At 42.4% G+C, this 12,145-nt stretch overlaps 1 protein-coding gene across 1 annotated transcript in view; it reads right to left on the bottom strand.

Moving 5' to 3' along the window:
* The window catches only part of LOC116382790 (neural-cadherin), a 297,924-nt gene that overhangs the window by 63,049 nt on the left and 222,730 nt on the right, over positions 1–12,145 (bottom strand). The window contains exon 28 of the mRNA XM_031846106.1: positions 410–537. Within this exon, the coding sequence (XP_031701966.1) occupies positions 410–537 (128 nt within the window). The remainder of the gene's footprint in view (positions 1–409; positions 538–12,145) is intronic.

The raw sequence follows: 12,145 nt of genomic DNA, 5'->3' as shown, positions 1-12,145 counted from the left end.
GTGTCCTCTCCTTTGAAAGTGATATTTGTGCCTATGCACATATAAGGGCATAAAGAAGAATTTACATGATCACAGCTGAAATGCAATTGAACTATTTTCATTGACAGATAATCACAAACAAAAGAGTTGCTTGGATGTCTTTCCTTGGATAAGTAAGCAGCACATCTTGGCCAATATGGGTGTGAAAATAACAAATTAAGCCGTTCATATGAATGACTAATATAAATTGTTAGCCAACATCTATTTAAAATATCTTAATGCAAGACAGCATTTCTTGATTTTAGTGGTGAAATAGAGTGCGTGCGTGCTCTGTCATCTGCCAGTACAGCTCGGCGTGAATATACTTGGAGCTTCTTTGCTAAATAGCTCAATAAATGGCGGTTGGTGTTAAATAGGTGAAGCGTCCAACCTTGCTGTTGCTGCGGACATCCAGCCGATGCCACCGTCTGTCTGCCACGTTCACGTTGCCTGGCAACTGTAGCACCACTGTGCCGGAGCCATGGTTGATTTTCAAGGTGGGGGTCCCATCTATTATCTCTGGATGGAGAGAGAGAAAGAGAGAGACAGGGAGGATTGGTGAGGGGTTGAGATTACATTGAAATCATTAGATCTTAGAAATATTGAGCTTTTAGAGCCATTATTGATAGTTGATAGAAATATTTGGTGCTGGTATTCAACTCTCTTAAAAAGCATTGAGAACTATTGTGACTCAATGATACATACCAACGAGTTAAGTAGTGCCATATTATGGAGTGCACACTGGCAGTGTGTTGTAGAACTTGCCAGATATCATCTGTATATTCAATTTAATGAGGATTATTGCACAGAGCTCGCTGTGATGTAGTTTTCCCGTCACATCTCATGGCAGTCAACAAACATCAGACAAAAGTTATTACATTCTATTTTCAGACTTACTCAAATGGCAAATTAAAAGTTAATGAAGTGGTTAAGACTGCTTGTGTGCTCGGCGTCATATGTAAGGGAATTATGGGAACGCATGTCTGCCAAACAGCAGCGGCAATCCATCATCGTGCACGCTGAACTTCAGAAGATCATTCACACACATAACTCTGATCACTAAGGATCCTGGTGTCTCTCCTTATTCACTATACTTGTTTTACGTCACAGTAGCTTGTATTTAGAGACTACCAGAACAAGGGCTGTACTACACAATAAGTTATCGACCAAAATAACCCAGTACCAAGTAGTATCAATACTTCTCCAGTCAAAAAACTAATTATTTTTGTGCCTGGATGTAGACAAAAATTACTATTTGTGGATTTGCTCGCAGCCAATCAATGCAAGCCTTCTTGGATTCAATGCGACGTGTGATTGGCCTACTTCCTCAGCAGCTACAACCCACACGGCCGGTATTGCCTGCCTGCACACGGCTGTGAACACTAAGATATCTGAGCCGGCGGCTAGCAGCTAGCAGCTAACGGTCATAACAGCACCAACAATGACAACAGTGCTGACAGAGCAAATAGTTTGAACCTTGAACGGAACCGCAGGGTGGGCGTTACGCTTCCGCGAGCAGTCCCACCACTTCGGGTCGGGGGACAGCGTTATCAGTGGTAACCCATGATGGGTATCAAATGAAGTACTCTTTTGGTACTGGTATCATTTTATGCTACTGGTATTGGTACCGACAACGCACATTTTCTAAACTACATGCAGCCTTATCAGATCTGAGACCCCCAACATTCTTACTTCTCTTTTTAAATCTGTTATTATTCAGTCTTATTATTCAGTCTTATTCAGTCTCTCTTTCAAACTCTCAAACCAGAGTTGGTGATGTGAAAAGACTAACTAAGATGGTTTTGATGAGTAATTTGTTTCTGTGGAGTCTGAGTGACGTGAGTTTCGATGATCAGCAAGTTAAATTTACTGTTGTCTGACTGGAGTCTGGTGGCTTTGAAGAGCGCATATCAATTGTATGTAATAAATTATAATAATTACCTGAAGTCATGTTGATGTCATTAAATATATATTCACTACAACACGAGTCTGCATCACAATGTAAACAGGGCGAAAACGAATCATTGCCGACCTTTGCCATCACAAAGACAAAAGAAAGATGTTCGTGTTTTTTTTTTTCAGTGGAAAAACAGCTTTGATGTCAATTTCTGGACTTAACAATAAAAATAGAATTAAATAGGGTATCCTCTATTTGTTTGTCCTCTACTGGTCTCCACAGAGTGCTCACATATTCTTCTGGGTCTATTTCATGAAACCAAAAGGATATGAAGGCAATTCATTATTGCCTAATGCACATATCATTTAAGTTTACTGAAGTCTTCCCTAACACGACCATCATGCAGCTGACCATTGAATTAAGGACTGATCCACCTTTTCATTAGTCCACACTATTTTGTGTCTAGTAAACGTAAACGTATAGAAAAGTCAGAGTCCAATAGAGTGATGTGTTTACATTCAATCCAGGAGATGTGGAAAATAAATGACAACTGTAGTGACTTCCCAAAAATGATGTTATGAAATTAAGGCTTATGTCAAAACTGCAGTAAGTATCTGTTGGCTGTATTACATTAAAAACAATAATAGGCTGTCACAGTTCATGTCCAATAGCTCCTTGTTCTTCATTTCCCCCGTTGCCACCCTGAAGCTACACTCCCACACACCCACTGTGTGAATTAGTGATTCAGTTCCCTCTAAAGCATTTGTACTCATGTTTCATTTTGAGGACTCCCTATTGGCACTTAACTCCTAGTCTCACAAACTGAAACGGTTACAGTATATGCTGGAATTATAATTAACACGGAGATAAAACTGCTGCGCTCCGCTAACTTCCGCACTACGACACTTGTCTTGATGCTCGAGTCAGTAGAAGTTGGAAGTCAAAAGAAGCTGACAAGAATCAAAATTCCCTTCTCACGGCTCTTCACTCCGCTGTGTGTCTGACTTCAGCTGAGCTTTCGTCATCCCTCTTGGTGCATCTCTCGCAATGTCAGTCTGTCATCAGCGCTCTTTCATCTCCCATCTCTCTCTTTTTACCTCCTGCCGCGCTTCACTCTTTCATTAACTTTCTCACCGTAACTGACATTTCTACATTGTGCTGCTTTCAAGAAATTCACAAAAAGCTTTCGACTGACATTTTGCTTTTTACTGTGTGAAACCACTGTTTTCTATCACGTGTATTGGGATGCATTGATTCTTCACCCTCATGTTATCATAAGGGTCAAACATGACCCACTATTATGTTTAACAGCTGAGGGAACCGGCTCACAGACAATATGTTAAGAATTCAGACATTAACAATTCTTCCAAGCATTGTTTACTAAAGGGGAATGCAGTCAAAGGCGGAGTCATCTGCTGTAAATGTGCTGCAGATGACGTCAGTGAACATGATGGGGCAGCTTTCACAGCTTAGATGAAGGTCCAACCTGGGGATGGAGCCAATCCGGCAGCCGGTACACAGACTTTGTGATGAATGACTGCGTTTTCTAATGCAAATTTATTTTTCAGCCTGTATTTTACGGGTTTAGCAAAGGCCGGCCATTATATATTAAACTTAGGACAATGGCAGTATACAGAATGTTACAACAACACAATGTTTGCGTGCGATAATGTTTCCAACACCTCTTCAAACTATTTCATGCCATGAATCTTCACCCTGAGCGAGTATAAATGAGGTGTTGTTGAGTACACGAGATGCTGCTCCTCTCTAATTGCCTTGTCAAGGCTGGGATGTGCCGTTGGGAGGAGGGCCCCATTCTTCATTATGCTGCCTCTCATAAAGTAAAAAAAAAATAAATAAAAAAAAAGCCTAAAGCCCTGTCAGTGGAGTTTTTTGAGTGCAAGTTTGTTGTTACCCCCTCTATTATTCTCAACTTTCCTTCAATTACCTGCAAGTTGATTTAGCCCGCTCCAGCTACAAGATTGCTGCTGCGCTTCAGGAATTGTCCAATTAATTTTAATATATTGGCCGGAGCCAGACAATTGACCAAAGCGAACAGAGTAAATTCAATATATCAGTTCAATCCAAGGCCTCTGTTTAACTTATACTTTGTCATCTTTAGGCCCCACCTCACTCCCCCCACATCTCAGTAACCTCCTTCATTCCCTCCTCTCATTTACTGTCCCGTCTGCGGAGCCCCTCCCCTTTTTTCTGCTTTATCTCACACATCTCAGTCTTCCAATATCCGTTCTACAGGCTGCCCGCTCCCCACCCTCAGGGGAATTCCCCTCTTCCTTGAACTTCAATGTATGCAAACGTTATTACCCCCAACCCTCCCTTTACACCCGCGCTGGTGCAGCCAGATATGTCGAAACTGGCAGCACACTTAGAGCCGCAAAGGACACCTTCATAAGTCGGACAAAATGACCTTTTCCACAGATTGTCTCGTCAATGTAATTGTGTAAATTCACAGACACGTGTGTTAAGTGTAGGCAAGTGCAGAAAAGTGTACGCATACATTCACGCACCTAAAACCAGTTAAAAGGCAGATCGACCAGCCGATCGTCTGGCACGGCTCAGGAGCCTTCTTGTCGTGATTGAAGTGACATTTTCCCAAGAGATGAAGTCTGACTTCAGAGTTCTCGGAGCAGCGGAAAGACAAAGTGAAGCAGCGAGAAGAGAGAGAGAAAAAAAAAGCAAGGGGGGAGCAAGACTGAGCTGTAGGAGTCAAATGTAAGGCAGGAAGAAAAAAAGGTAGAGAGAAGGAAATGGAAACAGCACGGGAGGAGGAGAGAAAAGAGTGATAAGAGTGAGTGTGATTGAGCACAAAGCTGGGACGAAGGCCAAGTTACAAGATGACAGATGACAAGTGGGATGATGGACTGTGAGGTAAATAGATGAGAAATGAACAATGCAGACAAGGCGAGAGGGAGAAACAGAAGGTGATGAGTAGAGAAGAACATGATGATGGATCAAAGGGAGGACAAATAGAAAGCAGATGGAGGAAGCAAAGGAAGAGAGAATCTGAGTTAAGGATATGCTGCAGTCCTCTAACCTCTTCAAAACAGCAAGAGTCAAGTGTTTTCTTTGATTTATTCATTTGTATGATATTATTCATTATTATTATCATATTATTATTATTATTGTTAATGAGGCTCAAAGCAAAAACTGAGTTTAAATGTTGTTTTTTTTGTCTCCAACTAAGATTGTTATGAAACCAATTTATTACAAATATCTGTAACAGGCAGAAATGGGCAAGAGCTGCATTTAGATTATCCATAAACCATGACATTTGGCACTGAAAGCAAGAGAGATCATCCCTGCTAGTTATAAACATCAGTCAAACATGAGTAATCAAAACTGTTATTGTTAACCCCTTCAACCTGGCTTAATGAATTGGACACACAGTGATCGTATTAACACATGGCTGAACAAATGTTAAAGGAACCCTGGGAGAGAGAGTGTTAAAAAGACTGAAACCACATTGAACATCAAGCCTGTGTGCCAAGGAACTTTATTCTCGCAACAGCAAGTGGGAGAGAAAACAAACAAAGAAAAGGAGATCTGATGTTCAAACATTTGATTCAGGTTTGAGCTCTGTGGGCGGCACCAACCTGATCTGTTGGATCCGTATCAGGCCTAACACTGACTTTATTGACAAGACATGACCGATCATCACCATGAATTATTTTAGCCCTTTCAGCTCTGCACCGTTCATTGGCAGCTGTTGGATCATTTTGATGTGTTAAGCCACGGCTTCTAATCTTAAATGCATGTGCTTCGAAATGAATGCTGTTTTAATGTGAAGGTAGAGGTCGTCCTTTGATGTGAAACCCAGCGTTGACCATGCCATGTACAAGACAACTTGAGAGGAGAGCTGCTCAGAAAACACTACAGTTATAAAAAGCACTTCAAAGGAGCTTTGTAACATAGGCTGTGTAAAAGAAGTGGACGTAGCCACCGTGACGTCACCCATTGGTTTGTGGATTCGAGTTTGGCATTTTGATCGTCGCCATCTTGTTTTTTTTCCGGAACCAGAAGAGGCCATATTTAGAGGAGAGGGTGGAGCTGTGGAGGAGCAAGGCTCGGCGGGGCCAGGTACCAGCAAACGCTAAGTTACCGGCTAACTCTTGCGCTAGCTTATTAGCTTGGTTAGCAAGGTGCACCAGGAATATATGTTAATTATGATATTAATTGTGATGCAAATTATGGCCCTACTATGTTCATCTAAACAAATGCGTGCGCTAGCAGCCTGTAGTCCCCTAAGTTATGGTTCACTTCCTACAATTGGCTGCGAGTATGTTCTCACTGCATGAATCACACTTGAGTTCGCTTAGAAATGATCTCGGATCTTGTTTTGCACGAAAGTACGATTACTGAGTTCACAACAGCGAACAGCGTGGTAGCGACACTGTGGTAGCGACGCCAGATGAGCAGTTTCGAGATATACGAAGAACACACAGACAGAGATTCCATTGTTTATAATTGGAAAGATGGATAGATTTGTTCAACTGTAAAATAGAACTATGAAAAATCCCTCAGCCTTATAGCAACATAAAAAACATGCAGGTCATCGTCCCTTTGTCTAGCGTTATAACTGTTGAACTTCTCTTTCGGTAAAGTTAAATGGAAGTGAACTGAGTGAAAAAGCTTCACAGAGACATACAAACAGAAACGGATGAAAGAAAGACTGTTGCTAGCTGGCTGGAGAGTCTAGCTGGGAGTGCAGCGGGGTGGCAGGCCAAATGGGAACATCTTCATAGGGGCCGGCACGCCTTTTAAATGCTCTGGGTGTACTAGGGTTAGGACAAGACTTTGCTCTTAAAGGGCACATCCACACAACCAGGCTTCTTCTCTGCTACTCATACGTAATTCATTACCTCCTACTGAGATAGAAAATAGGGGGGTAGAGAGAGAGAGAGGGGGTGAGTAAAAGTGTATGTGTTGTGTGCCAGGAGAGCTTGAACTCCCACAGAGTTGAGGGCTCTTAAATGTGAAAAATGTCCTTCTGACTGCATGAAGATACACAGGAGCCAACCCAAGAGCATATGGACTGCAAAAACAGCATTACAAATCACACTGCTACACACATACACACCCTCCCCCCCCATCCACACGCACAAGCAGTCACATATACTCTAATGCCCACTGAAGTCATCCTGTGTACAAATCAGCAGGCGATGCAGCAAGTGCAGAGCAGAGAGCTTCTTGAATAAACGATCTGTCAGCTAGCTAGCCAGCCCCGGAGCCGGCGCATATTGGATCTCTGCATCCAGCAGCACTTCCTATTTGAAACGCCGCTGCAGTGGTAAGCTGGAGGCTACTGCTACAAAACAGCTCCGTGGAAATTGAAGGTAATGCCAAAGTGAATCTGTGTGTGTTGTTGCTTGCTCGATCCCTTTTTCTTCCATTTATATCCAACTATATAAAGAGCTGAGAATATGTTCTTTTTGGTTCAAGAGTAGAAAAAAGTTTATAAAAAACACACTGATTCTTACCAGACCCACTACCGGGAAACATTTTTCCATTCTGCAAGGGTGTTGTGATTACACAAATTGAATTTGTCTTGTTAATTTGTCTATTGATTGGACAAGCACTGGCCTCTGGCTGGTGGGCTTTGCGTGCGTGTATGTGTGTGTGTGTGTGTGAGAGAGAGAGAGAGAGGGTAGTACTGTGTGTGTTTGATCAAGCACCTTATAGCAGGTATAACGCTCCAAGCCATGTCTGTCATTTACCGTTGATCTCACTGGACACAAATCATTACCGAGACAATCAATCTCACTAATACAGTTAAGGTCAAAGTGTGGCTTTGCTGATCAGGCCAGGCAGTCATAATGCTAAATGAGCCAGTTATATTGTATGTGGTGTCCGCAGTCTACATCTGACAAGCTGCAAAAGTGCAAGACTTATGAGAATTGATGTAATACCCATTTCAATAAAATATAAATCTAGTTTATTCAAAAGTAATTTTCATGGAGTGTTTTGGTGTTACAGTGCATGATTACGAACTAGAACTCTTGTTGCATGTCATACCCTGCTCTCTCCCTCCCCCATTTCTACACTGTCAGAAAACGCAATAAAAATATGTAAGTTTTTTTGCTCACATTTAGCTAGCCGGACTTTGATTACCCAATGAGCGCCAGTGGCTAGACTAACGCTGTTGTGAAGCGTTGTCAAGCTGTGTGCCGTAGGCGGCGTGTCTTCCCAATATCGCCCAACATGGTAGTTTATTTTTACCACTCCCAAAAACCAGGCAGAACCAGTGGCTACACATCAGTGTCAACTGCAATCATCATCTTATCCATCATTGAACAGAAGAAAGATAATTTGAGCTGATTTGCATTGCTGTGAATGTTACTGATAGCATTGATTTTATCTATTTGGACTGCCATACTCTCTGCATGTATCTACAATGACAGAGGACACCCACAGCATATGTATGCTCTACTTGTATTTACTACCAGGAAACAGTTTCTGAAAGTCGTATTTCTATGCGGTAAACAATGATAAATCTGACATGACTGGAAGGTGGCAATCTTTCCACCACACAATAATTCTAACTGATTCCAATTGAGGTATAAATATCTCCTGTAAGTATTATACACAGATCAAATCACCACTGGGGAAACATCCCCTGAGGAGGTGGTGACAATGTCAAAGTAAATGCCTGTCAGACAGGTGGTGGAGCGGCTAGGACAGTGTCACAATTGTGAAAAATGTAATGTCAAAATGGAAGCATGAGGAGGTGTTCACTGGCAACTTTTGGGCCGTAAATATACCCAGAGAAAAGTGATTTATGTATGTCAACTAAATCTTCTCTTGACACAAGCTGGGCACAAGCCACATATGTTAATAACGGGGGTCTCAGTTTTATTCTTCCATCTCTGCAGTCAGGTTTTTATAGAGATATAAAAATAAAAAAATGGTTAGAGAGTGACAGCCGCTTGTGTATTCAATACCACTGTATGCTTTGTGGTGGGGATGCAGCTTTATACAAACAACTACAGTGGTTTCCAAACTATGTTAATGACCAGGTAAATGAGCATGGTAATTAAGTTTGCTGTGAGGGTTTGGTTGCATAGTTGCATTCTGTAATAGTGTTTTACAGCAGCCTCCGCTTGTATAAATCAGAACAACAGATTTGCCAAAAGTCAACGCAGCTCCCGAAAAGTCTCGGTTTGCACACAAGAGCGGCTCAGTTAGGCTGGTACATGCGTGGTTGTTTGTGTCATAGGTTGCACTTCATGATCACTTAAAGGTTACACTCTAACCTCATGAATAAAGTACTGATCAATACAACTCAGTATTGGTCTTTGAACTGCTGCTCTTTTGTGCTAGGAATTTGGATCAGCTCCATGCATGTAAATGTGTAACATGACCCTGAATGTTTACCAAGATGGCTGTCTTAATCTCAAAATGCCTTTATGGAAAATGAAGGCTAAATAATTATTCATTATTACAATGTTATTACAACCATCAATAATGATAATATGAATAACAATACTGTATTTGTATAGCCATTTGAAAGGTAGTCAAAGGCACTTAGGGGAGAGAGTTCCAGAGGGAGGCAGCTGCAGTGAAGGCCCTGTCCCCAGTGGTTCGGTGATTGTACCTGGTGAGAGGGGTGAGGGGGAATAACAATGGAAATTGAGGCCATGGCGACGTATTATGTGACCGAGGCGAAGTATTTAGAGCAGGGGTCTTCAACGTTTTTCAGGCCAAGGACCCCCAAACTGATAGAGAGATGGAGCAGGGACCCCCGACTATATATTTTGTATACAATTGTGTTTTATATTAAACTGGGCCCAGTGCCATGTATACACATACCTCTTTATTGTGCATTCAATACTAAGCTATTCAAATAATACACAGGTTCATATATTCATGTTTTTGTTTTAAACATGTGCAAGGTACAGTGAGTAGGGAGGCCGTGCCACTGACATTTATAAACACATCTTATCAGCTGATACCAATGTCAACATCAACATTGTCTGTCAATGATAATCATGCATACAAGATATTCAAACTGATGTTTTCATTTTAAACATAAATGTGGAAACGAAAATGAGTGATGTCCTATTAGTGCCACTGCCATACATAAACATACCTGTTATCATGCATACAATACTGAGCTATTACAATAACGGACACATTCATGTTTAGAGAAAAAATAAAATAAAAAATATTTTTAATTTTTTTTTAATTGTCTAATCAACCAAAACTTTCACGGACCCCCTGCAGTACCTCCGCGGACCCCCTAGGGGTCACGGACTCCCTGTTGAATACCTCTGATTTAGAGGATGAAGAGAAGGAGACCGAGCACTGAACCTTGGGGGACGCCTTGGGAGAGAGTTGGATTTATTACTGATGAACTGGTGGTGGATAGAGAGATATGATTTGAACAAGGATGGTGGGGGAGGACTCGAGGCGGTTGAGGAGGACGGAGTGATTGATGGTTTCAAAGGCAGCACTGAGGTCAAGTAAGAAGAAGTATGTTGAAGGAGTGGGCATCAGAGGAGAGGAGGGGGTCATTGGTGGCTCAGGACTGGAAGTGACCAGTTGGTTGTAGAAGGTCTCAATTATTTATTTGGTTGAATGACAGGAAGGAGTTACTTTCATCAACTGCGAGAGAGTGAAAAGATTGTCCATGAGTTCGAGACGCTTGTTTACTGTGGAGAAAAGGACTCTGAGGTTAGCGGAACTGGTGAGGTCAAGGCCAGAGTAGCGTGCATTGGGAGCATCTTTGTATTACTGCGTGTGGTCTTTGTGTGCCAGGGTGTGTACTGTGAGGCCAGTTTTCTTGAAGAGCCGCTCTAAGTTGACGTTTCTGGGACTCCATCTGAGACCGCTCGGGGGTGTGCCACGAAGCGGTGCGGCTGAAAGAGACCTTTAAGCGGGGGCAAGCTCATCGATTCAGGAGGACAGTATAATATTGTAAAGGGTGACCAATTCTATGAGGGGATTAATAAACAATATTTACATGCTGGAGAAAATAAATGGATTGAAGGGATCATCCAATAATCAGGTTTTACCTAGAACACCAGAGGTCAGTTTAGGCCCCCCCCACACACATACACACACACACTCACTAGCTCTGTGTTATAACCATGTAATCTCTTCTCCCCCAGCGGCCGCAGATTGGATATAGTACACAGCTATGTTCCCACTGCGTGTTTGTGTGTGTGTGTGTGTGTGTGAGTGCCTTACACCTCCTCTGGTCCACACAGCAGGGCTGGCTCGGTAGAGCAGGATAAAGGGCGGGTGAGTGGGCAGCTTTGGAAAAGCAAACCGGCATCTCACTAAGAAGCTGACGATCTCTCTGTGGGAATGTGCGTTGTGAAGCAGTGGGAAATATGATCAGGCCCAACGAGCAGCATCCCTGAGCAAAGGCTTAATAACAAGGTGAACAATGTCACGCACACGTAGCGATATGGTCAAAATGAAAATTCTGGATGTATATTAGTGGCTTCTCGTGTGCCTCTTGACATTCATGAATGAAAAGGCAGTTCAGCAGTTGTAACAAGTCTCCTTCTGCCTCCTCAAATCCCAAATCCCCCTTTCAAACTACTCTTTCGACGTCAAGTCATGCATGTCCTCCTGTAACATTGTACTTTCCAGCACAGCTCTTGTACTTATAATACATTCATGTCGAAATGAGACCTTCGACATTCGGTTCGTGACGCGTTTTTTTGGAAGTGAATCATCCCATTTGGTCTGCTTCCCCTGTAATTACGCATCAATCCAATATGGCTCTTTGAGCTCTTTGAACGCGAGCAGTGGATGCTTGAAGCTGTGTTCTTGGGTTGAGGTTGAAAAGCTTTTTCCTGTTCCCTTGTGTCCCACTGATCACATTTAATCAAAAAGCTGCTGCTGTTGTTGCAGCAGAGAAGACAAGTTCAGAATTTGGTCGGGGAAACCAACTCTGTGTCACCTTAACGTCCATAAAATAAACAGTGGCACTCCATAAATGTTAGCGATTTTTTTCCCCTTCCTGCTGTTCCTTTTATGTTCTTTGTTCACCCTTACGCTGATGACTGAGGCTCACTGTTTCTCTGTAAATCAAGTCATTGCTGAAGAAGCTAGCTGTTCACAGAGTGCTGTATCCAAGCATATTAATGGAAAGTTGAGTGGAAGGAGAAAGTGGAAGTGGTAGAAAAAGGAGCAAAAGCAACAGGGATAACCGCAGCCTTGTGAGGATTGTGAAGCAAAGCCCATTCGAGAATTTGGGGG

Source organism: Anarrhichthys ocellatus, unplaced genomic scaffold (genome assembly GCF_004355925.1).
Source record: "Anarrhichthys ocellatus isolate YVR2014 unplaced genomic scaffold, GSC_Weel_1.0 scaffold6, whole genome shotgun sequence".
NCBI lineage: Eukaryota > Metazoa > Chordata > Actinopteri > Perciformes > Anarhichadidae > Anarrhichthys > Anarrhichthys ocellatus.
Note: the sequence above shows the minus strand (reverse complement) of the source record. Positions and strands in the feature narration are given on the sequence as shown.